Below are 27,254 nucleotides of genomic sequence, written 5' to 3'. Positions count from 1 at the left end.
GGGGCCATTATTCGCCCACTAAGAGCTTAAGCCCCATTGGGGAAAACAGCTACTCAGGGAGGCTAGAATGATTGCACACTGTAAGAGCCTGTCAATGCGACAGTCGTCTAAGTGCCTATGAAACAAATGGGCCCTTTCAATCACATTAGGCGAGCGCTGATTGCATTGGAAATACGGACAGCGTGCGGTCAACACAACTTGTTTACGTTCACAGAGAAGTCACGGATGATACAGAGACACATGACAGAAAGAGGGACATCATTATAAAGTGATGAGATGAACTTTCCAAATGTATTACGATGGAAACTGAGACTCTGGAAACTTGGTAGAAAGATATGGGTTGTCCAGAGGGTAAGTCACAGGTAAGGTCAATTCATTTCTGGCATGGGACAATGTTACAATAAGACAAAAGGAGGTCATGAAACAATTAAATCTTAATACTGGGAGCCTTAAGAACTTGTATGAAGGTTTATAACGCTGACAGGGTCTACGGTCGGTCTACAGCCGATCATGTTGACCTCTTCGAGCTGCAAATACCAACAAATTTTAGATGGCTAAACATATCAAACGTCTACACAAGCTGCTAAAAAGAAAAAACACAGAAACGACAAATCTACCATGAAAGTCTACCATCAATTAAGATCTTCAAACTGGTGTCAAGCTGACGTACTCACAGTACAAGGTTCCTACACCCTGGTAGTTATTGTATAGTTTACCTGGGTGGCTCCAGCTGTGATACAGTCGCTGAAGGCATTGCGGCGGGTAAAGAAGGTGAGCAACTGCTGCCAGCGTGAGGATGATGAGGGCAGGTCTTCGCTGGAGCTCCGCTTGGCCCACTGTCTCTGCTTGGGCCCCGGAGCGCCGTGACCCGTGGCAGTGTTGGCCCGGCCGCCCCGCGGGTACAGCGTGCTGTTACCGAAGATGTAGTTCATCGCCGCACCTTGTGTCCCTCAGGGCTGGAACACTACTCCAACAGCTGTCAAGCGCGCGAGGTGGAGCAGAAACGAGCAGGAGCAGGGGCAAGAGAGGAGGGAGGGCGCACCTGGGTAAGGTTACAGCATCCTCTCCTGAATTTCACCAAGCCACAAGACAAAAGCAAACTTGAGAACGCGAGTCCAAAAAATCCATCCGACCAGGGATCGGCAAAACTTCCTGCACTAATCAAGCCAGATGGGTCAAGCATGCAGCAGCCCTCACGCTGCCGAGAGGCAGAGTGGGAAGCAAGGAGGGTGGAGGTGACTGCGCTGCCCACGAGCTGTCCACGCCACCCCAGGCTCTGGCTCCAGACTAGTGGAGACCTGAGAGAGGATCAATGAGGGAATGTGGAGCTCTCTCGGCATGAGGGAAACTCTAAGAGCTTTGGAGAGGCAGGAAATGGGTTCAATTATCAGGCAAGTGTTGCTGGCGAAAGCCCATGGACTCCTCTAGGGATTCTTAATCTAAATGGACTCGGGCTGCTGGATTGGTCATGAACAGGTATCAATCACAGCACATTCTTAAGAGCAACAGAAAGCCTTACCGGGCACATTAAATATAAATGGTGACATTCAGGGTGCTGCCATGTAGAATAAAGAAAGATAGGTACTGTGGTGTTCTTCCTCCTAGGCATGGCTACTCTGAGAGGAGTCCAGTTCTACAGCAGATCATCAGAAACCACTCAAGCTCGCTCTTTCTTTTTTTCTGTTTTCACTTCAGCAAAGCCAATCAATTCCTTCCCCCCATCTCCAGGCACTTCATGCTAACAGCCCCCATCCTTATTTAAAAAAGATGTGAATAATGCATACGTAGCAAAACTTCATGCTAATGAACATACTCACGAAAGCCAACAAGAGACAGGCAAAGAAATGTCAGGATAACAGGCAAGTAAGATCCAGAGAGAAAGGTAAATCCAAGAGGAGAGTCAGCACTCCAGATTCAGCTGATGATCCCATGTTGCCTGGCCGCTCCTTGTGATTCAGATCGGTTTTCACACTGCAGTCTCTCTCCATCTACCACACACACACATGATTCAGTGAGGGGGAGACAAAAGGCTGTGCCTTCACGGGCAGAAAAAAAGAGAAAGCAAATTCAAAAATAACCACATGCCTATGTTAATATGAGCGGAACGCCTGCTGACTCGCGCCGCGATGATCCTCCGCACCGAAGCCGGCTGAAGGCGGCTGTGTGCCGGCAGAAACTATCCAAGGTGTGCCACAGGTGTCAAATGAGGTAACAGACATTGTCACAGCTTGTGCTTCTATTCCCCCAGGACCAAAACCATGGCAACAGCTTTCACATCAAATAAAGCAAGCAAGCCCACAGAGCTCGTGCGCTGCCTTCTCCTCAATCTAAATATGCTCAAGAAGCAAAGAAGCACAAATTGTTGCTCACCATCAGCTAAAACAGAACATTCAATTAGCTCTTGCGCATGGATTAAAAAAAAACAAAAAACGCTATGCTATAAATGGTATAAGGTCCACAGTGGAAAAAAACATTAATTCCCCGAGCTCAATCACTCGAGCTTAAGATTATCAAATATGTCGGTACTAATATGCAAAGCGTATTTCACATAACGGGACATCACTAAAGGATATACTGGCACATCGCAATATGGAATTTACATAAACAAAGCCCAGAATATTGGGATATTATGACCTTTGAGTGAACTGAATATAACAGAAATGTTGATTCAATATATTAAACAGTAAACTTCCAGCATACTATAATTACATTATGATTATTTTTAAGCACATTGCTCAGAATGTTGCTCTAACACAGCTAAATTAAACCAATCAGGACCAGGTCGCGGGAGGTCAGGGATGCCTGATGAACCACACTAGCTTACTGGGTAGATTTAGATGCAACAGCGGTCTAATGTGACCAAATTTATAACGGAAACGGTCAATAATTCAATTCCAATTAAATAAAAACACAGAGCATTTATATTTAATGAGCGTGCTTCCGTGGACTCACTGATTTAGCAGTGACTGGTACCCTGATGCCCTGATACCTTGTGGCAACACACTGTAAACACACATGGGTGGTGTTAAATAACCTCAGCAAAGGCAAAGGGGATCTTCATTCACATTCCGAACACAATACTGCCCGTCTTCCAGTGTTCTCAATACTGGCAATGGCACAATTCCTTTAGTTAGTTAGAAGCTGAGGGAAAATTAACATGCTTTTGTAACATCCCGTTTGCCGTGCAAATGAGGGTGAAACGGTACCAGGCGACGGTTCTGTGTGCCTGAACACGCTACAGCTTCAAACTGGAAGTTGTCCTCGGATATTGGGGAAAGGGAAGTCTGTTTCAAATACAAGGCAGTCCCTTTTCTTCTAGCAAACAAGATAACCACTGAGGTGTGACGAGGCAGGATTTTCTGGCCAAGCCTCCTTACACCGAATTGCTGAATGACGTTATGGAGGCTCTAGACATCCCTGGAGAAATACGGCAGTCAGTCTGCACTTTAATCTGCTTGTCCGTTCTGCGAGCAGCTCATGCACACATGCATACATCCACCCACCCAAAGGTCTACTAAAAAAAAGAATAATAATAATAAAAAAAAAAGAATAATAAAAAAAACCTTTTAATCCAGCAGCTGTCCCTTTTGTTTACTGCCTCATGGTCCCTGAGCCCCTCTGCACCTCTTCCCCCAACCTACGGCGTTCACAGCAATCAATCGATAACATAATGCAAGGACAAAGTGCTTCTGAACGGCCCTGCCACTAGCTTAAGCTTTCAGCCTCTGGGCCAAATGAATTCTGCCAGTAAACAAGGAGAGAGACGAGCCTGTATTTCACAGAAAGATTTCAGAACCCTCCTGTCTTTCCCGTCTTAGTGTCGCATAAAGAATGACTGGGCAGAGTGGTTTTGAACAGACTTTATTTTTCTACGTCCCTGTGCGGATACTGGTTCTCCTAGCCACCATCAACAAGTGAGCTTCACCCGGTTTGTAATTTCTATATTCAATGTGTCTTGAATAAAAAATGTACACTGGCAATAACCAGTGACAAGAGCCTAAGATACATTATTAATCCATGTCAGTGATAAAATCTAGCTGCATAAAATAAAAATAAACTAATTGAGAGACATTACTTTCCTGCAAAAGCCATCAGTATAGTCCTACAATACCATATTAAGCATAGCAATAGAAAGAAAAAGCAAATTCAGACTCTATGATTGTTCCGAATTAGCATAGCTTAACTGGAAAACTGTTATAATGGTAACTTTTACGCCGTATACAAACTCAGATCAGTTTCTATTCTTCCCCAAAACTATAAAGCAGTCTAAAACACCATCAGCAATGAATGGGAGCAAATGAACAAGGATCAGTTTATATTAAATAAATAAACATTAAAATCCGGGAAAAAAAGTACAGATACAACATCCTCCGCTCAGTATCGGGGGTGTGTAGGAAGCATGCCGCTGAGGTGGAAAATTCTCCCTCTTGCCCGTCCTTTGAGGTGATTTCTATGCAGAGCCCAAAGCTAGTTCACATGAAGCAAACAGAGCATTCCCAAAAGCTGCCTCCGACATCTGATGCTGCCTACCCACCAACAACTGCTGCTGCAGCCTCCCGCTCCTCCTCAAGCTCCTCATCCGAAACCAGACGGAGGTGAGCATGTCACCTGCTAATGCTAGCACGCGGGCTGAGCAGCAGCTGAGCCTTCAAGAGCTCAGCCCTCCTCTGCTCCGACTCAAACTTTTCTACTGGGTGATCCCACGCCGCAATGTGCAAGTGTCCGCCCCGTCCGCATCCAGTCAGGAAACTCGCACGCGCGTGCCGAGGACTGCCGGGGACTCTAAATCGTGCTCCGTTCGATTCCCCCGGAGTGACACTGCTCATTTTTCATAAACGCTGCCTCACCTCACATACACACCCCCCCCCCCCACCCCTCCCCAGTAGTCCTCCACTCTTTCTCTTTCCTCAGCCAGACTGACACAGGCAGGAAGAGCTCACTTCCAGGAACGATATTGAGCAGAGCACAGCAGTGTAGAGTAAGTCAGTGCCAGGAAATTCTGGAGCAGGTCAGGAAGGCTCGGACGGGTCGAGAAGGCTGGGAGAGGCTTGGGATACAAAGAGAGAGAGAGAGAGAGAGAGAGAGAGAGAAAGAAAGAGAGAAAGAAAGAAAGAGAAAGAGAGAGAGAGAGAGAGAGAGAGAGAGAGAGAGAGAGAGAGAGAGAGAGAGAGATGGAGAGATATCGGGACGGCAGGGGCAGGTCAGGAAGGCTGAACAGGCAGAGAGGTCTGAAGCAGGTATGAAAGTCTGCCAGGTCAGAAACTGGGGCAATCATGTGTCACAGTTATGCAAGGTTATTCAACAATGAACCCCCCCCCCCCCCCCCCCCCCAGGACATATTACCCATATGCTGTGTATCACTGTAAAGTCACAAAATACCCAACAAGCATTCAGTTGCTCCAACCATTTGTACAGACCATAGGTCATTAGAGACCCAGCATATCAACCAGGCTGATTTCCAAACTGCCATGATGGTCAACTAAAGAAATGATCCTCTCAAGTTTTTTCTTACCACTGCTATGCTGATGACAATCACCCCTTATTTGCCACCTTCTGACACCCAGGTTTCAGCTTGCATCTCAGCATGTCTCGCTGACGTCTCATCTTGGATGGCAGCTCATCACCTTAAACCCCTTAAAGCCCAGCAAGACAAAGCTGCTTGTACAGCACCACGCTGTACCCAATCTGTACCAGGAGCACATCAAGCTTAAGATCCACAGAACACAAGCATCCAGGCTTTTTTCTGTGGAACGAACCTCTAGGTGTCCGAACGGCAGAGTCGCCGACTGAAGATCCATCTCGTCCAAGAGTAGGCAAAGTGTAGTGTATATTGAGCGTAACTTTTGTATTTGGCAGCGTCTAGCTTGAGCTATCTTCTGGATTCCAGTCTACATCTATACCAACTAGCTAAGAATATTGTCTGAGTGAACAGTGAAGCAACTTTGTAAGTTCCTGAATGCTTAAATATGAATAGTTTTATGAAGGAATGAGATAGGATGCTAGCTAACCAAGGAGTTATGTTTACTATGCATGTAATGTACATTATGTGTTTTCTAGCTAATGTATGCTTGTAACTAGAGATGTCTCGATTCAAGCATATTTAAAATGGATCGGGCATCGGCTAATTTAACCCAGTCCAGTTCAGAGTCTTTTAACCACAGTGTCCAGAGCGCCATCTGGTGTCCTCAAGGCGCCATTAACAGACATTACTACCAGCCTTCAGCACTGAGGAGCGTTCTCAGGTCAATAAAAAGAGTTAAGAGTACGCAGTGTGGAGCTGTTTTACAGTGGAACATGAAAACAGACCATAATAACGGAAACTATACAAAACTATTGCTGAAATGCTGTTTTACCAGCGAGAGAACTGCATGCCTTTGTTTTCAAACCAGCTCTGAAAAGCACGTTCAGAACAAAGGGGAGGCTAACGCTAATGCTAATACACACATGCTACAGAAACCCAAATTATAGCACATTCAGACACTGTAACAGTTATTTCACATCAGTGGAAAAATAAATAAATGAAGTCTGGGACAGTTCAAAACTAATGTTTTGTATTTCCATGGCTAAATACGTCCTATACTACTTAACGAAAAAATCAATCAGTCCAGAATGTCTCATTATAGAAACTGCTACTAAAAATAAAGGGATTTTACAGAATTAATACAGTATTAATCAGCAGCTCATCTAATCTAAACTATGTGGCTGTATTATTTACACAAGCACAAAGATCGGATAGGAATTGGCTGATAATCAGCATTAAACTCAGATCAGGGGACAAATGTATGACATACGTATGAGAGTCTGAATAAGTTTTTTTAATGTCCTGTTCCATTTGATTCACTTAAGGTGCTACAACTTCTCAGGCAATCCAGTCAAATAGGTTCCAAAGCATTAAACCGTCACTAAATAAGCCACTGACCGTTCACAGTTCATTCTATTTTGCCTCCCATTTGCCTCCCATTACGTGTTTTCAAGGCTGCATTGAGAGTGAGCTTTTGAAAGTGCTAATCGATGCTCAGTGTTGGAAGTCAGTGCCTTGGCAAAGCTGAGGACAAGCATGGCTCCTCCGATTAAACTCGAGACTCCAGCATCACCATGCTAATGGAGGAACACATTAACTTAATGACTGCGCCGGCATTACAGATAAGTGCTCCAAATACTTCAGCGTGAGTTCCGTGGAACCTCCCGAACGCCCATGCTCTAATGGGCCACTTATAAGCACAGAACGGAGATGGTGAACCGCAGTTACTTCTTCAAAACAGCAAGTGGAAGGGTCCGGTACCACAATGAGATGGAACGTCGAGGCCAAGGAAAGACGGAAATACCATATAGGCGAGAAGTCATTGGAGTACTTTACTTAAAGCTGTAGTGTGGAACAAGACTACAGCAAACCCAACCGAGGAGTGGAGCTTATTAGAATTCAGGTCAGTGTGTAGCAGAAATTACTCCTCCTCCAGGTCCCATTACTTAGTTTGGCTGAACAGAACTAATGCACTTAGTGCCCTGAAGCCCCAGCCACATTATCTCCAAACATATGATTCTGTTTCAGTTATGGAGAGCGAAGTAGAGCAGAAAAAGAAGAAACGAAGAGGACAGAGGCAATCACAACCTAACCAAAATCTCAGAGAAATCGCTCTGTATTTTGTACAAAATCCACTTATTTTTTTTGTTGGTATCAAGATATTTCTTAAATATACAGAAATATGGATGCAAAAGGTCGGTTTAACAGTGCAAGTTTAGAGTACCATTGGGGTCCTGTGATTAAGACACTGGACTGTAATTAATATTCTAATAATGAGAGCTAGCCAGAACATAGAGTAACAGAGTAAAAGTAATTGGCCTAAAGAGTTGATGATACCAGCATGTTAAGTCACTAGGTCGGGCTTTAAAATAAACAGTCTGTGCTATGGCACAGTACAGGCATTTTAACCAAAAATTTGCCAACAGAAGATGAACCGCATGAGACTGGCCGCTAATCACTCCTGAAGGTGTAGTTGAGAACTGCTCTGTAACATGTTCACATAACATGTTCTATCATAAAATGATTATTCGAGATCCCCTAGTTTTAATACTCCACAGCTTTGCTGGCCTGCCTTACCTGGAAAGCTATATGAGGGTGATTGGGAGTGGTACATTATGAGATTGGACATAAAGCCAGATGAACAAGGTAAAATGAATGGTACAGCATCTGTTCATACTCTGCATGCAAGCCAACACAAAGCTACAGCAACACATGACTGTCTACACAATAAATAAATAAATAAATAAATAAATAAATACACCTTTCAGACTAGCACACAAGACAGAATGAACAGAAAGAGACCTAATGCATCCTACTAGCAAGCATGCACTGGGACATCTTCGCCATCTAGTGCTAGAAAAGGATACTACAACAAAGAAACACACGTCACTGCCTCAGAATGATATACTTTCTTCACCCTAGCTTTGGTGGAGCAGATGAGCTTTTATTTTGCATGAGCTCAGAGCCTCCTGGGTTTGAGGCTGACGTCACTTCCACGACACAAAGCATTCAAACGCGGCGACGAACGCAAAACGCACGCACACGTAGACCACAGCATTCCACGGTTACCTGAATCAGCGCTTCACTGCGTGAGTATAGCATGGAGAAGGCAGGAGCTGGAACCTCCTCTCCTCCTATGGGGGACGGGCCGTCAAAAATGCATTCCAGAGACTCTACCTACAGAGGGAGCACGCAGCTGGGGTGATGAACAGCAGAACCACATGGAAAAACAGACAAACGTCATAGGACAGAGGTGTGGGATTGAGGAGCGCGCCGCTTACGCTAAACAAAACTGCAGGACGCGGTAGCTGTTCTGAACGGGCTGAGCTCAGAAGGATGCAAGCCAAGGCTTATGCATCTTCAGCAGAGCAATCAGAACAAAGCTGCTTCAAGCATGCAGTTGACTGAAGCATAAAACGATCAACACGAGTTCACATAAGTACAGCAAAATGAGTAACTGTCTTGACAAACAGCATGAGGACTGTAATGTGCTGAGTACAGGAAAATGCCAGTGATGCCACAATCATGACGAGTGAACCCAGAGTTAAGGGCTCCTGAGAGGTGTAACTGGTAAAGTGTCCTTTCAGATCAAAGTACAAATCCCATCAATATCGTGTCCTCCGCCATTAGCCTAACTGAGCATAACTGGACTTGCTGCCCTCAGGGTGGGAAGCTGGCTTAGTTCCTCAGTCAGGTCCAGCAGTGTGAGTCAATCCTGAGAGTCTGGGAGTACACTGGTGTACACAGAACTGGGCAGCTACATATCTTGAGGACGTGTATGTTCCTTTTCAGCATTCCCACAAAGATTAGGGATGCATGACAGCAGGTGGGAACTGATGACAATTCACAAGTGTGAATTTAGCGGGCCTCCTTTTTAAAGGTGCCAAAGAATGTATTTATTGAAGATTTTAGGTTGGTTATGTATGACTTTTGTTGGGTGATGTGCTTCAACAAGCCTATTTGCTATGCTAATCTGACTCAGAATGAGAACCACTGATTTTTCTTTTATGGTGGGCTAGTGGAAAAAAAAAAAAAAATATATAAAGCTTTTATACATTTTTATTTTACCACCAAGGTGACCAACAGCCACACAGCCTAGCCTTTCCAAGCATAGCTTAAAACTGTGACCTTGCAACTATAAAAAAATAACATACTTCTGTAATTATTCCACTCTACAGGCTTTGACGTATGGATAACTATAGTGGTGCTTACTCTGGTCAGCCTAGCATTAGCTTTTAGCCTATGGTTCAACGTGCCATTAAGGGGTCCTCTGCATCAGAGCTAAATCCGGTCGCCCATTCTCCCTTCTGCAGTCAGACTAGCATTAGCTTTTCCTCTTTTCAGCCTCTCTTCCATATTCTATGGAAGTAACTGTTGCGTAGAACACAGCTCTCTGCGCACGTACAACACAGTGGAAAAATTCCACCACACAAATGGCAGAAAACAAAGCCTCCAGAGCAGAGTTTCTTTTAAAATGGACCTTTCCGGTGATGTCACCACATAGTCTGGTTAGACTGTTCCATTTATGTGACCAACGGGCTACTAAGAAGGAGTTTTCATAGGACTGTCCTCCCGAGGACCTGGCCTACTTATGTAGTACGCTAATATGTGACTTCTATGTACCAAACTCTTATTATTCAACCATTGAATGAAATGCAAGGACAAATACAGTATGCGTAAAACACTTCAAAGAGTGTGGAAGAGAAAGTAGAGGATCATCAAGGGGCCTGATTGGTCAAAAAGGGCTTACGTAATGAAAACTGAGGCAAAAGTGCTGACTCCATCAAGAGCCTACACGAGCACAACTGGCCCAGCTCTCAGTGGGTGACCGTAAATTCCAGCCAGGGCTGTCCATACAAAGTAACTGTGAGCCAATCACGGTATTTGTTAGCTCATGCATATGAGGCTGGGCACTCGATGCTCTCCTTCAAGCGTGTTCACCTGCTCTACAACGCTGGCTACGTGTTGCAAAAGGAAGCACGGTCACATGGCGTTAGACACAGCAGGTGTGTCACAGACTGGCAGTTACTAGAATTGAGGGCTGATAATTGGATGAAAAGGCCTGATTGCCCATCACCCATGAATGTCAGGTGTTACTTCAGCATGTGGATCTGACAGGTGTTTACCTGCCTGAATGAAAATAGAAACATGGGGAGCCGTGTGGTTTCTGAGTGTCGACTGCGCCGCGTGGAGGCCTTTTACAGGTATGCGGGCCAGCCACGGGTCAGTTCAGCTGAGCAACCTGGGAAGCCACAAGATGTCAGCTCCATCTGTCCTGTTCACTCCAGCCAAACACTTACAGAGAGCGAACGTAAAAGCCCAGTCGGGGGGAACGTGGCTCTAAACCAACACGCTTATAAATTCTATTCGAAATCACGTCTAATTAAAGTCCTCTCCCTCATTAGATTGCGTGACAGTGTTGCGACAAACCACAGTCGAATGCTGGTGTGTGCTGCGGAGCTGTGGAAAGATCAAACTAGCCTCTGAATGGGTCCATCTCTGGCATCCGGCCTGTGGGCAGAGCGGCCTTTAAATAGAAGCTCGTCTTCGGGGAGGGGGTCGTGGTGCATCGTGTGTGTGTGTGTGTGTGTGTATATAGTAGAGCAGAATGTGCGCAGTCATGCCATCTTCATTCAGGCCTCAGCTTAACAGAGCATGCAGCAGTGCACGAGCAGAACTGATAATCTCACTTAAATCTGTTTAATGCGATGCATTAAATCAGAGAGCAATGGACTGAGCAGTGATGGGCTTCAACACACAGACAGAGTGACTGCAACGTCTCCGACATGGTGTCTTCACATGGAAACACACTTAACTTCCCTGCACATGAAATACAGTATGAGATGACTATGACCGGTTTAAACATGCATCATTTGGTAGGTGGCATTTCAGGCTCCTTCAGTTATTACCAACATGAGCCACAAGGTGGGGTAAGACCTCTACGATCTCTGCTTAAGGAAGAAGTGACTGACCCATCATCACCTCATCAGCCTGATCTGACAACAAATCGCTGTGAATCACTGTCTCGATCACTCGAACAGCCATTGCCTTGATATGACCTGTGGTGTTCCGAGTGAGAGATAGGGAAACGATATGATCACTGTAAATGTAATTCCTACTTCACTCTCATTTACTCATGTCCAGGAAAGGGAGAAATGAAAGGAGGAATGGGAAAGAGAGAGAGCGCAAGAGATGGAGAGGCGGTCATCGGCTGGGCTAGCAGCCAGGGAGCACCATCAGTCGCACTGTGATGACAGAGCATTTGTGTGTGAGTGTGTGAAGGGGTGAGGGGGCGAGGTGGGGGGGGGGACAAAAAGCACCAACTCCCACTCTGGCTGATGTGAGGTGACAGGCAGAGCTTGTCAGGCGCTGCTTTATGGGAGAGAAGGGAGCTGCACTGATCAGGCTGTGTGGAGCCTTCACAGCTCAGCCCAGCCCATGTCAGATGCCCCTCCCGCAGAGACACATGGATCATCTGATGTATACACTACGCCGAGCTGTTCACAACTTTTTAACTACTATATTAATGCCGTTTAATCTTTGTTATATTCTTGAAAATATTGCGAGCTGGAGCCCACTCAGAACTCCGATCAGTCAGAATCAATGAATTTTTTTTTTTTTTTGCATATATGAATGAAGTGGTGGCACTTCATGAGTCTGATCCATGTATTCACTGGATATGAGTAATATATAATGTTTTAAAATTAAGGCGATTGCTGAACCACTTTCGAAGCTTAGCAAAGAAGCTGAATACACAGTAGGTGATGTGTTTACATTACTAACTCTGATTGGTTCTTTAACCTATCTGTCTTCAGATGGGCCAAATTCATGTCAATACAGCAGAAAAACAACAAACAAATAAACAAACAAACAAAACACTACTAAAATATAGTTTGAAAGATCTCTCCACAGTAAGGACATTTTTTTATTTATAGTAAATTTATTACAACTATAGATAATAGTTCAGGAAGTGACTTTATGTAGTGTAATAATCTTGAAACAGACAATAAAGTAAGAGATTTAGTCATTTAGATGTTTAAAACAATCAGTTTCCGCTTGTTTCACTTTTTTGCAGCGAATCTAGAAGTTTTAATAGAATGAACTGGAGAACTCCCTGCACTTACCAGCAAGTTAAACACAGGTTAACATGCTTTTACTATCAGCATTCTCTTATAGATTTAGAGTGACTCACAGTGGGCAGCCCTGATGTGCCTATGTCAGACAGAAATCTGGAGAGAACAGCCTTCATACTGCCACACTTCAGCTTCAACAAATAAATCCCAAGGAGACACTACAGTAAGCATTCAGAAGAGGGAATTAGTTGTCCAACTATAACAGACCCTCTAGTTTCCACAGGACTGGACAAAAACTAGGTCTGTGTGTTTACATGTTGCACTGAGAAGGATTCTGTCACACACCATTTCTGCATGTTCACCGAGTACGCATGCTTGAAATGAGACACGGAATAGCCAGCATGCAGACAGGAAATGGGAAGGAAGTGGGGAAAGACAAGAGAGGAGGTGGAAGCGGTACCTTCATGGGGGAGATATGTGAATGGGAGACGAAGCCGTGTACATTCTCGATCTGGGAGATGTTCTTCTCCGACACCTGCACCAGCTCAGGGGGCTGTAGGTCTGCAGGCAGGCGGGGGGAGCTGTGCTCCGGAGGCGACGTGGTGTCCTCATCCTGATATCTGTATTTCTGGAAGAGTAGATAGGAACTGGTTACAAAGCAGAACGTCATAAACAGTGATGGATATTTAGGGCAAATACCAGTTACCATTCTAATACACTGATACAGTAAATCCACATACCTTTATGGACAATTACGGAACTGGGTATTTGAATAAAGTGTAGAAATAATTCAATAAATAATCATTTAACTAAACAATAAGATTAATAAGCTAACCAGGCTTGAACAGAAATCAGGAGAAATGCCCAATATCAAAGTTCTGCTAAAGTACTGTGAAAAGGTCAGAGACCACCCCTCATATTTATTAGTGTCAGTTTTTTTTTTTTTTTTTTGTTTAACAGAACTTTTTAACTAAAAAATAATTACAGCCTCAACAACTGCTATTATTGCTAAGACTCAACAAGTATATTATCTAATATTTCAGTATTTTGTGTTGGAGCTTTTTAGTGAATATGAAAGATGATTATATCCACACCACCAAGTTAAAGCTGAGGTCTGGATTCTGAGCAAACATCTTGATTTGATCTTTTTTGTCTGCTGCCTTGTGCTCTTTGACCAGCTCCACATCTTTCTCACAGCCGACAGATGGAGAGCAACACCTGTGGTGAGAGTGGAGCTCAATTTTCTCCAGGAATTCCATTTTCCTTTATCCTTTTTTTTTTCCCTGACTTTTACCCATTTTCTACACAATTTGGATCACCAATCACCCAACCCACATATATTCTCCCCTTACCACATGCAATGGGCCCAGACATGTGCCCAGTCAGCCACCGCCTCTTTACTTCCACCCACCCTAGAAAGAGCATGGCCATTTCCGCTGGACCATCCTGGGCCCCTTTCTCTTCATCATTTAATCATATTTTGAACAGAAAAATCTTCTGAAAAATGAATAACTTGTTCTTAATGTCCATTTTGATTGGAAATTAAATAAGTGTTGGGTGATTTTGGACTTTTGCACAGAAGGTTCTTCATTTATCCTTTATCTAAGTTTTTTGGCGTTTGTTTAATTCCATTGTACACGATTGTAAAGCGCCCTTGAATATTATAATGTGTTAGTGTTATTATTGTTATTAATGGAAAAAAGACCAGTACTCCAATGTAGAGCTGAAAGCTACAAAAAAAAAAATTCCTAATCTCCATCCCACTGAAAAGAGAAGTGTAAAGATCAAAGTCTCGCGGTGCAAGCTCTGCAAAACACACACACTGATGAATGTCATCAGATCAAACAGAACATTTTCTTCCGTGCTGGGCCTGCAGCCTGACCTGATTTGCTTTGTTTGCAGGGAGCCCAGGTGTATACACAGCACGCCGCTAAACGCTGTACATTACACAAGCTGCACTCTGACGAGACCAAGGGAAGACTGGCCCATAGGATGCCGGCAACAAAGCGCAACATCAAGGAGCAAACGCACAAGGCAGGATTGCTGATGACTTTTACTCAATTCATTCACAAACAGAACGTTTGTCAGATAATGTAAAAGTGATTGCTTACCACAAATGCAGTTAGTTAGTCACTCACTCACATCACAACACAGTTGCCATGTGTTACTTGGGAATTGGCCTAGAGCTATGAGGCTATACAGTAGCACAAATCACTATTTGGAAATACTTCACATCTCTTGCACTGCTTAAGACAAGTGTGGTATGATTTAGGTGTGTGGTTAGCCTGGTGGCTATAGGCCACCATCACTCACTATATCAGCCTCAAACCTCCTGGTGCCAAACTAAAGAAGCCAAAAAATGGCTGATTTCGCTCATCGATTACATTTGGGCTAAGGGGACAGCTGTGTTAAAGTCTTGTTAGGCCAAACCGCTTTGCCCAATTCAGAAATCAAGCCTGTTTAATATGAGAAGAGGTAAAGGACATTCTTAATGGACTGTATTGGGAAATATCAGTCAAACCCAAACTATGTTTTCAATTTCAGTTTTTTTTTTAAAGCGATTATCAATCGAAGTCAATACCAGCACACACAAACTGGACAAACTTTTGGATATAGCCATTAGGCTTATGCCCCCTGTGAGACTACACTGGAGTATACAGCATTTGAGGTACAGCATTTGAGAACAAGCAAAGCGCACCCAACAGAAGAGGTAAGGAACATTTCTGGACTTTATTTCTACACATTACAAATAAAGATCAACAAAATATAGGTTGGTGTGAATGGCTATGTACATCTGCTCAGGGACAAAATATCAAGAATACGAAATACCACACATGTTAAAGTAGCCCTGCCAGCCACAGAAACTTCCTCCCAAGGCCTACTTTCACACAGCGACATGGCAGCGTCTGGATGGTATAAATCAGAGTAGTGGAGTGCAGGGCAAAGCCTGGCCTTCCCACAGGAGGCAGCTAAAAAGCTAGTGGGAAAGAAGAAACTCCCTGATGGATGACCATGGTACACTGCTGAGGTGGGAAACACTGCATTAATGAGCCAAGCCCCCCACATTCTCTTTACTGCACAGTCATCACGGTGACCCCAATCTGCCATGCATGCGTCTGAAATATTACACCCATTCAGCCCCCAGGAGAACACCCAAGAACACACAAATTATTCAGCACCATCTTTAGTCCTCATATGCTACCCCTTAAAGGTTTAGAATCAATGGTGTCTTTAGTATTGTTGTAGATGTAAAATTATACTAGTATTATACCTGTGATCCACAACTTCATAAGCTTCAAATAACTGTGCTCACTGAGAAGATAAACTCTGCATGCCTGATTGCAATGTTATAAAATTACATTCAAGGAAATCCTTGGGGGAAAAAAAGACCCCCAAAGATTAAATAAATAAAAAAATTTAAAAAAGTAAAAGGGTTTATTAATTGCTCCCAAATTCAAATTCTGAATAAACTTCTGGAAACAAAAAAAACTACTGTTGTCTGTTTGTATTATGTACATTTGCACTGTATGCACTACTACTGACAACAACAACAACAATAATAATAATAATAATAATAATAATAATAATAAATTAGTCAAATAAAAGAACAGAAACACAGTTCAGTTAAATTTGCTTTTGTAATATGGTACGCTTTTATTTGACCAAAAATGTTCAACTAATATTGTAATAAAAAAACAATAACACTGTGGAGTATGGGGGTGGATTAACCATGCTTTGGGATTGTGTTGCAGCCAGTGGAGGAGTTGAATTAACTACCAGCCACTTCCTAGAAGCATACATCCCACAGTCTGTATAACAAAATAAATAAATAAATAAAAGCTGAAGATAAAAAAAGAGGGTAGCGTCTACGGTACGAAAATGATCCCTAACACACCTCTAAATCCACAAGTTTAGCCACGCCTTCTTAGTCCCCCGACCGAAACATCATTAAGAATGTAGTAGTGTTAAGTGTTGAGAATCTCACTCAACTAGAAGCTTTTTTTACAGGGAAGAATGGGTGAAAACCCCCAAACAAGAACTTAACATGGTTCAAGCCATGTCAATTACTTTGACTATTTTCTGGTAATATATATTTTTATATTTCTATTAGTATTTTCCCTACTGTGTGTGTTCATGTACGGCCCCCTTAAAAACATACTACCGCGTATGTAGTTACTTGACGCCTCCCCAACCAGCCTGGGACATGGAAGCAACATGGAGAACTCCAACACGGAGCCAACTGAGCAACTTCACCAGCTTATACAATTGTTCATTAACCATAATCGAGGTAAAATGTTAAATTAACCGAGATATTGATTTGAGGGCGTATCACTCAGCACTACTGCAGTATGCCTAGACTTTTACTTTAGGTCCTGTTCCCATTGTTATTTTGAAAAACTGGGAAAGCTAAAGCTAAAGCTTTTGGATCAGGGGTGCACAAACCTCAACACCACTGTTCATTGTAACAATGGTGGCTTCTGCAGGCACGCTACCGGTCTGCAGTAGCGAATGTGTTCAATCAGTACAACTCAACAGCTGCCTTTTACAGCGGATTTAACTATTGAACTGTACACTAAATGTCATACTAATGTAGCATATCATATCCCAGCAAGTTCAGTTATGTCTGTGTGTTGGAATCATAGCGTCCTTTGGACCTTTTGTTTCAGGCAGTGAATTCGTTTTTCCCATCGCTCTGGCCTGTTGCCGCTTAACTCTGTTAACCATAACCAGACACAGGCCTAACAGTCTTCCCAGCACTACATTAAGAAGGCAGGCTCACATTTGCTGCAAAGATATGCCCTCAATACGTGCAATAAGTCCATAGAAACCTTTTCCCTCCCAATTGAAAAAGGCGATGGGTGCCCTCTGGAGCACCACTGGCTAAACAAAGTGGGTCACCACATACAAGTCAAATTTAGAGCTCCAAGTCCAAATCAGAATAGGTCTGTTCAGCAGCAGGTCTGACAGCATGGAGCAGCTCCAGAGGCCCAGACTGAGTGGATTAATTTCACTGCCATGCTGCAGCATCTCAGGGCACCACTCCCAACTTCCTCCCTCTACCTGCTGGGAAGCCTGCCTGCAGTTAGCCAGCACACTCCACCTAATCTGCCAAAGCCTTAAAGCAGTCAAATTTGAAACTAGTCCATTTACAAGGGCTTTTAAACTCAAACCACAAATTGATTTATTTTTTTATTATTATTTTTTAATTGGATCAGCAAATAAACGGGACACATTTTCAGACATTGTCAAACAAATCACTATCAATGTTTGGTTCCTGGACTGCAGCCCAAAGCCACAGTCACACAGACATCTGCGGTTTGCGTCGCCTTGCAATATTGACATCACTCCGGCTAGACAGAAACCCTGGTCACCAAAAACAAAAACTCCACCATCTGCTGCAGTTTCCACTCTAAAGTTAGCCAACATCCCAATGTACAACAAAGAAGTGGCGCATACAAAGTGTTTCTATCTGACGAGGTGACCAGGGGCTGATCAGTGTGTTAAGCTCAACACAGTTGAGGGGTTTACCTAGCAATTAGTAAACGGGATAATCTGCCAACCCTGAACAGTAAAAATCATAGAAGGATGAATACAGTCTTCTGTGTAGTCTTTCTTTTATGATTCTCTCGATCACAGGTGATGTGGACCATCCACTGCACAGCATCATTATGCACAGGAAGAGTAAGTTCAGTGGCAGGTTACGGCTTCAGAGCTGCTCAATGGACAGGCTGAGGAGATCTTTTGTCCCTCTAGCTATTAGGCTCTTCAATTCTTCAGTATGGCATCAATGGAGTGCAATAATTATGGTCAATAGCTGACTATAAGAATTAAGCTGCACTGGATGGAAATGTTCACTAAGCCAATTTCTTTCTTTATTCGTCCAACTGGATGTATATTGCCTACTAAGTCACTTATGCACACCACGGACATGCACCGTTTTTCACACATTTCGTGTAGGAGTACTTAGTATCTTCTTAATTTGATTATTAATGTATTGTTTTAGTATGTTTATCTGCATCTGTATCAGTGTCCTGTCTGTCCTGGTCCTCTAGTGTACTACTGTGTTATGCTGCTGGATGCTACATTTCCTTTAGGATCAATACAGTATCTATCTAGCTAGTCTGATCTATCATTTTTATTATATATATATATATATATATATATATATATATATATATATATATATATAAAAGAAATGATTGTACACAATTCTAACATCACAGCCTCCTACATTTAGGGCCTTTTAAGCTGGGCCTCTGCATCAAACATCAGCACAGCCGGAGCAGCAGCAGTGCAACTGGTCAACCAAAGCTCACCAAAGTTTAACTCTAGCAAAATTTCACAGGCTAAATGTATTTACTCTGGAAGACGCTGATGTGAAATTGCTCATTGGGACAAACCCCACTGAAACGAATGGAATTTCACTCTAAATTACACTCACACTAGTGAGTGTGACCAGGCCTGAAGGCATTTGTTGTGAATACTTGCCTGGTCTGCAACTTTTCACATGGCCTGTCATGTTAACAACACAGCTGCTCTAAATCAGAACACCAGCCGAAGTCATGTGCGTACAGCAGGACCAGGATTGAGAGCCACTGCCATCAAGCATTCAAGGTGTGCATTGGTATCTAGAACGGATGGAATTCCATTGCGGTTCTGAAACAGTGTACCGGTAGTGTGAGATTGTTCTATGCACATTTGGGACATGCCTGCATGCATAGGTCTTTCCAATTAAACTGATTTTTTTAAGCAATATGGGCTCTAATGATAACCACAATAAAATGGATAAAAATATGATCATACTTGCAGCACCAAGGGTGGGAAATTTTGTTAGAAGCTTCCCAATGCTTGGCTTGAACACTGCAGAAATTATTAAATTACTGTGTCTCAGGTTTTACACAACTCTGGGATTGCATTTACAGCATGTTCACAGTTTTAAGCTGTGTGTATGTTTGCTCCGTTTTTCCACTGTCCCCACAGGAGAACAGTCAAAACCCACCCGCATCAAGATAACTGTTTAAGAGCTTCCAATTCAGCTGGATTAAAAACAATATTTCGGCAGCCATATTTTGTTTTAGAAAACTGACCCTGAAAAATAAATACATTTAAAGTGATTTTTTTTAAAGCAAAAATATGCGAGAATCTGTATTTCTTCCTCCTTGGCTCCCTCTACAGGTGGTGAGTGCAATATACAGCAGTAAAAAACAAACAAATAAAAAAATGTGCTTTGAGCTAACTGGTAAACAAATTTTACAAGCTGAAATAGAGAAGAAAAATAAGCCAACAAGGGAGAGTAATATTACCAGATTTAACTAGATGTTACACAGATTGTGCAACGTTATGCAGTTCTCGCAAAGCATTGTCCTACCCGCACATAGAGAAGTAGCAGTACACAGAGTCCGCAGAGTGGCAACGATACCGGCGCTATTCTCCCTATTACAGGTGACTGACGCGTCAATGTGATTATAAAGCGGTTATTTAAAGGTTAAAATGCTACATACTGTCGCTTTTGAACTAATCATAGATAAACAATTAATCATAGATCAATGCTGTTAGAATTCAACCACAGCAAAACTAAGCACCCAGGCATGCTGACTCCTTCTACAGACATTAGTGAAAGAATGGGTCGCTCACAGGAGCTCAGTGAATTCCTGTGTAGTACCGTGACAGGATGCCACCTGTGCAACAAGTCCAGTTGTGAAAGTTCCTCCTACTAAATATTCCACAGTCAACTGTCAGTGGTATTATAACAAAGTGGAAGCAACTGGGAGTGACAGCAACTCTGCCACAAAGTGGTAGGCCTCGTAAAATGACAGAGGGGGGTCAGCGGATGCTGAGGCGCATTGTGCGAAGAGGTCGCCAACTTTCTGCAGATCGCCAAACTTCACGTGGCCTTCAGATTAGCTCAAGAACAGTGCATAGAGTGCATTCCCAGCTTCAGGGGACACCACTCAAACACAACATTTCTTAGATACACTGATCAGCCATGACATTAACACCACTGAGCCATACTGACACGGGTCAAGTTGTGACTGGGTCATCTCCAAAACATCAGGCAGGTATTGTGGGGTGTTTCCAGAACCTGGTCAGTTGCTACCAAAAGTAGATCAAGAAAGGAACCACTTGTGAACCGTGAGTCATGATAACTTAAAGGATCTGCTGCTAATGTCTTGAGGTCAGATACTGCAGGACGCCCTCAGTGGTCTTGTAGAGTTTATGCCTCGAATGCTCAGATCTGTTGTGGCGACGCAAGCAAGATCTACTCAACATGAGGCAGGTAGTGCTAATGTTATGACTGATCTGTGTATTGTAAGCCATGGCAATCTTACTATTACAGAGTCAAATAAGGATTAGCAAAATGATGTATTTGGTCAGTCCGGCTTTGGAACAGGCTCTCACCTCCCTTGAAAGGGAGAGCACGCCAGTGCCAGAGCCAATAACTGGGAAAGGTGGACTGAAAGGCATAAATCATCTGCTGCAACAAGTCAGCTGACAGCCAGACAGAGGGCGCGCAGAGGTTTCGACAGCGACCATCGGTCTACTCAATAGATGCTGTTGACCGCCAACGCCACCTCTGTGATTTTGCCATATATTTGAGCTTGTCAGATCACCCTTCACAGTGTCGCCACCGCAGCTCTGTGGGAAGCGAAGTGAAAGAAGCAGTATAGGGACAGAGATGCTATTACACTGCTGAGTGCTCCAGTGCCCCAGCTCTAGCCCCCTCAGCTGCTCCCTCTGAGGGACCAGCTTGCTGGGATAATGAGCTGCAGTGTGGGTCAATACTCCCACTTTGAGTCTCTCCATCCAACTTCAGTACAACCCAGCATCAGCGCTGGCTTTGGAACACACAGGCTTTTGGCTTCTGAAGTTAGTACTGATCTCTAAAGGAACCCTATTAAGACTAACGTTACACCAGTGTCAGCTTGCTACAGAAGGAGAGGAGTGGACAGTGAGGAGCAGACTTTACCTTTGGAACAGACGTGCACAGTCAAAAGTTTGGAGATGACCCATCATATAAGGGTGTGCTGTTAATTGACCATTTTCCATATTTTAGAAGAACAGAGACATGGACGCCATGATAAGACCCCCATTATTCTAGAACTGGTACTTTTTCATGTCTGCTGCTGCTGTCGTGTGCATGTTTTTCTTGTTTTGGCAGTGTGCAGTGCTGTGATTGACTCATTGTAAAAGAGCCTGGGAAAGCTGACACTGAGACACTGAGAGAGATGCTTAGGGCTCCTCCCCCCTTGATGACCTGAAGGAACATCCTGCTCAGATCGACCCGGCACTTTCCACTTTTGCTCTGTTAGCCTGCCAGCTCTGTTACTTTTTAGCAAACTCCTAAATCTTTGGGGAGAAGTCAGGAGCGAGTGCCTTTCTTTCTTTGTTGTTAGTCAGGAGTTCGGGCAGTTTTGTGTCTTTCAGGTATAGTTTGTCATGTTCTTATTTTGGCATATGCTCACCCCTGAAGTTATGTTTCCTCCATTGACTGACAATCAACTCAAACTGGTTCATACAACTGAACGGTGTCCGGTGTTTGGTCTGGCAGCGGGTCTGAGAAAAGAGCCTACTCTCATTTTCTGTTATGGCCCGACCCTCGACGGGGTCAAAACGTAGTGTCAGAAAAATCCTTTGTTTTTGCCAAATTTTAGACCTTCTTAAATCCCACTCCCATTCATACATTAATGATAGAGGATAGATATTTCATATAATCATACTTCAGGAAGGCACATTTCAAAGTTAGGATGAGTTGATTTAACAATGTTTGAGAAATAAATTCCACACCAGAAACACATTTACCATTTGAATGTTTGGAATTACTGTTTTTGCTAACATAACACCAATGAATTAACTGGTAGACATATGAAAAACAGAGATCATATTATAGTATGCTTATATCAGCACACCTGAGCAGAAAAAAAGTTATGTGGGGGTACCTAGGGAAGCACCGATCCAGCTTTTTCAGTTTCGATACAATACATAAACTTTGCATATTGGCTGATACCCGATACCATTTCTGAATTAATAAACCGTATACCTCTCACCATGTGAAACTTCAGGCATCAGAATTATCTTAATCATTACTTTATATAACAAATTACACAGATATAAATGTACTAAATTGCCATGTCATTTATTTATTTGCACATTTAGTGCAGTTTCACACCAACAAATTAAAGTGAAAGGATCGGTTCCATGGATCGGCCTAACTATCCAATACCCAATCCAGCTAATTTTGTTAATATTGGGACCGATACTTGATCCTAATATCGGATCGGTGCATCCCTAGTGATACCGTGATTTTTTTAAATCAATAATTAATAAGTAGCGTTGACCAGAGGAGGATGGGTCCCCCATTGGGAGTCTTAATTCCTTTGGCTTGCTCTCCGGGGGGCTTTCTGTTTTGTTTTGTTGATCTCTTGTCCTTTTACTGGATTCCAGTAGACAAGGCCAGTTGTAGAAAGCGCTGTACAAATAAACGTAATTTAATTTGATAACTTCATAGGTTTCAATCAGTTCAGACAGTCCAATATTTTTTGTGTCCAGAATGTAGAATGGTGTTTAGTACACAGATGAAAAACAGAACTCAATAACTTACATACTTACTATTTATACACTATATATACAACTCTAAAAAATGTAAAAAATAAATTCATTATTTAGCAACTTGAGGTAAATATATTTGCCTATAATGTTCTAAAAGCTATGTGACAGACGGGTTTGTCCAAACTTTTTACTATTACCGTAGCTCCCAGATGATGCCCGTCTGTGTGCTCCAAAAGCAGACAGGCCTTCTCCAAACAATAATGCACCAACCCGTACACTCAGGAAAGCACACTGCTTACTAAGATGACGGCTGGCAGGCATGTTACTGTATAGACACTCGATCCCAGCAAAAGCCCTGTCCACCCTCAAGTCTGTCTGAAGTCTGCTGGGTTTGCAGCCTCGCCACGCTCAGGTGCTATAAAGCTGTCAGGTCTTGTCCGTTTATCCGGCAGGAAGCATACAAAGAGCCCGCCCTAGTCTATTAGATACGCTTCACCTTGAGAGGCTTGAGGAGGACTCTCTAGACTGCCACTGCTTTGCCACACTGATGCCAAATGCGACACACACACACACACACACACACACACACACACACACACACACACACACACACACACACACACACACACACACACACTATCCACTTAGAGTGGAACTTGTTCAAAGTGCTGCACAGTTTGCATGATAAATAAATCATCAGCCTAGTTAAGGAAGCAAATTCATAGAGTCAGACAAGCTCACCTCACTCAAATGCAGTTTGGGCACTGAGACAATGAGTCAGAATAATGAATTGAATGAGGAAATGAACCCGGAGACTGAGCGCTTACTGAATGTTACAAAAATAGGGAATGCTTATATGAAAATCAATAAATAATATGGGGGCTAGTGTTACAAAAGTATACTTTGGTAGCAGCCACAAAGGTAAGGTTTAGAAATCCAAATGTCTGACCAGCTAATGTGCTAATTTTGGGTACTTAGTGTGCTTTTAGATATTTCAAAATAATATTTGAAGAAGCATTTAATTAATTTTACACACAATAAATGAAATTCTCTAACGATAATACAAATAGATGTAGGTTCAATTTCTATATTTTATATATTTATGTATTGGCATTGGCAGGCATGGACATGAAAAACACTGTGGCTACGGCCCAACTGCATCCTACGCTCTAATACTGTAGGTGAAATAATATATACACTAATCACTAATTAATTAGTGATTACCTACACTAATTAACAGTGAAAATTTGACAGGTACAGAAAATATTAACATACCAGTCCGTCTTGTACTAACAGGAAGTGATGAAGCGTTGCTTTGCCAACATGTGTCAATGCAATTTTTCTGAACACTGTTGCCACTGCACTTGTATCGTTATTCAGTGTCCATCGTAACCACACTCAAAAACTGAATGAGTGCATTGTGGATATTTCAGCATACTCAACTTTCACACTTGTATCTAGAAAACATTCGACATACTCAACTATATCTAGCTAGCATCCTGGATACTGACGCCGGTTTAGAATTTCCAAATCTGTGCATGCCTAGTAACTAATCATTATTAGGGGTGTAACAGGACAAGCATCCCCCCAAAACAGCCATGGTACAGCTGTTACAATTCGGTGTGCAGCCATATGAAGAATATGAGGCCTGAATGATTGTGCAAAGACTGATGAATGTAATAAATACATTTCACAAGCTTGAGTTTCACAAAGAAGCCTTAAGCTGTTAGCAAGTTAGTAACATGCCATGCTAAGCTTAGCTCAAGCTCACTGCCGTCTGACTATGGTGACTGCCAATGACATGCAGGAGATAGAACGCCTGCTTTCTCCTTTCAATTTGGCTGTGTGGAAAAATGTCAGGTTTCTAGTAATGGAGAGAGAGAGAGAGAGAGAGAGAGAGAGAGAGAGAGAGAGAGAGAGAGAGAGTGATGGATCGGACAAGGAGGGAGAGTCTGCATTGTTGAGTCCATCCATCAATCTTCTCAGCTGCTTTATGTCGGTCAGGGTTACGGTAGGTAAGCCTCAGCTTCCTGGGATCATTGGGCGCAAGGTAGAAATAGCCTCTGGACAGTGTGCCAGTCCATCACAAGGTACCACACACACCCACACCCACACACACACACACACACACACACACACACACACACATTCCTAGGGACAAATTATCATAGCCAATTCACAGTGTGTTTTTTTAGAGGCAGGAGAAAGCCAGATACCGGGACGAAACCCATGAGTACAATCGAATACTCCAACAGTGCGCACTGGACAAAGATTAGAGCAAGGATCGAACCCACAACCCTAGGTCCCGGGTGATATAAAGTCAAATGGAAAGCATAAGTACCATCCAGTTGACATAAGTACAATCCAGCTGTTGCCAACTGTATTACTGATGTTATCAATATGATTTAATATTTAATAAAGTTCTGATTAAGCAGACAGTCCAAGCAGAGTGTGCACTGAATGTAGAGTGAACCAGTAATTATTGGGGAAGCTATTTGTTAGGAAGGAAATATGTATATTAAAAAATAATAAATAAATAAATAAATAAATAAATAAAAATAATAATAATAATAAAAAACCAAAGCTTTTGCATCTTAGAAACCATACACACAGAAAGTGGTGTCCTCTGTACCTTTACCGAAGTGCAGTGAGCATTCTAAACCATAACCCAGATGAAGTGACAGCACGTGTACTGGAAGCATCTGACTGTGGCCCTTTTACGGCTGTGTTCAACAGAATCCAGAGTAAGCAAAACCAGGCGTGGGATCATTAAATCCACTCCGCAGTTTGTCTCAGCCCAGAAAAGAAAAACCTGAGGCTGACATAGACAGACAGAGCGCTGCCTGTTTGCAGAATTAAAATTGTTTCTGCCTCTCGTTCCTCTAAGAAACTGGGGTTAGCCTCCTCCCTCCTGTCCCTGTTGCAAAGCCCAAAATTAGACTCCCAGAGTGCAAACTGCTAATCCCACTTAACGGAGAGGAAACAGGCAATTTGGCCCTTCTGTGCTTGAGTACAAAGTGGAACAGAGACGGTACACCCAGTTCTGATTTTTCTAAAGAAAATAAGCAGTATTTATTGGTATTGTCTGCATAGCTGCGATAGAGAGAGGCAGAGTTACTCACGCAGAGTTGGGAGGAAGAGTCGGGGGGAGGGGGTATTTGGTCTTCTGTTGATTAAAGTTGTGAATAGCATTAACGTTTACATTTATGACATGTGGCTGATGCTCTTATCCAGAGTGACTTGCACTGTGAATCATAATACCCGACACAGTAAATAAGTTCCCTCATGCGCAAAGATGTCTAACACCACTCCGAGTCAATGCAGCCTAAACACAGAGCACACGCATCATGGCAGTCTAGCGTTACGTTTATCGGCAGAAACAGGACTATAAACAATTTTAAAACCGTATTATATAACAGTTTTATAACAATATTTACACTATTATAAATACTGTAGTCTTGCAAAATGTACAATATAATCCACTGAACATCCCAATAAACAGCAACTCTGGATTTCAGATTATTTATTTATTTATTTCCCCCCAACTATAAGCTATTAGCCAAATGGTGTCATAAAACAGAACAGCTAGCTAACAATCAGCTACATCAAAACATGCAAGTGACAATAAGGTCTGATAACAGATCGTTATGCTAACTTAACCTTTAACCCATTAACACTCCAAGTTTTATTACACACTAAGGTGTATTATTCAGTAACTACAGGGACTTCTGCACAAACTGGTGGGGCTATTCTCTGGCAATAGAGGTTCAATATATACTGACATTTTAAGTGGTTAAGTTGTCCAAAAAAAAAAAAAAAAAAAAAAAAAAGGAAATAAAAAGTCTTTGAGTCGGCTCTGTGTTTTGTTTAGCTCTATTACAAGTTTGGGTGGCAGTGAAAATCTTAATGGTTAAAATTATTGTTCCTCAACCAGTAGAGTATGACGACAGTCAAAATCAGAATCCTTCAAAAAAAAAAAAAAAAGGATTTTTTTAAAGGAGGAAACCTAGAAAGCAAACCTTTACTGTCTTTTTTTAACAAAAGAGCTTGATTTCATGTGCAAAATGTTTATTCATATTCATGTGCATATTGTTTACTTTTTTCAGTTTACT

At 42.7% G+C, this 27,254-nt stretch overlaps 2 protein-coding genes across 27 annotated transcripts in view; one reads left to right on the top strand and one right to left on the bottom strand.

Moving 5' to 3' along the window:
• dlg1a (discs large MAGUK scaffold protein 1a) overlaps positions 1-27,254 on the bottom strand; it is a 143,515-nt gene that overhangs the window by 74,586 nt on the left and 41,675 nt on the right. For 11 of the 26 annotated variants that reach the window (XM_072684165.1, XM_072684168.1, XM_072684166.1 and 8 more), the window contains one exon: positions 13,055-13,222. In XM_072684165.1, coding sequence (XP_072540266.1) covers positions 13,055-13,222 — 168 coding nt within the window. Of the gene's footprint in view, positions 1-716; positions 1,068-1,817; positions 2,323-8,590; positions 8,699-13,054; positions 13,223-27,254 lie in introns of those variants that run through there. The other 15 variants (XM_072684197.1, XM_072684164.1, XM_072684172.1 and 12 more) reach the window with 6 other exon arrangements.
• Positions 17,493-27,254, top strand: part of tmem131 (transmembrane protein 131) — a 389,736-nt gene continuing 379,974 nt past the window's right edge. The window contains exon 1 of the mRNA XM_072684163.1: positions 17,493-17,497. The gene's annotated coding sequence lies outside the window, so the exon portion shown is untranslated. The remainder of the gene's footprint in view (positions 17,498-27,254) is intronic.

The sequence above is a fragment of the Salminus brasiliensis genome, chromosome 7 (assembly GCF_030463535.1).
Source record: "Salminus brasiliensis chromosome 7, fSalBra1.hap2, whole genome shotgun sequence".
Taxonomy (NCBI): domain Eukaryota; kingdom Metazoa; phylum Chordata; class Actinopteri; order Characiformes; family Bryconidae; genus Salminus; species Salminus brasiliensis.
Note: the sequence above shows the minus strand (reverse complement) of the source record. Positions and strands in the feature narration are given on the sequence as shown.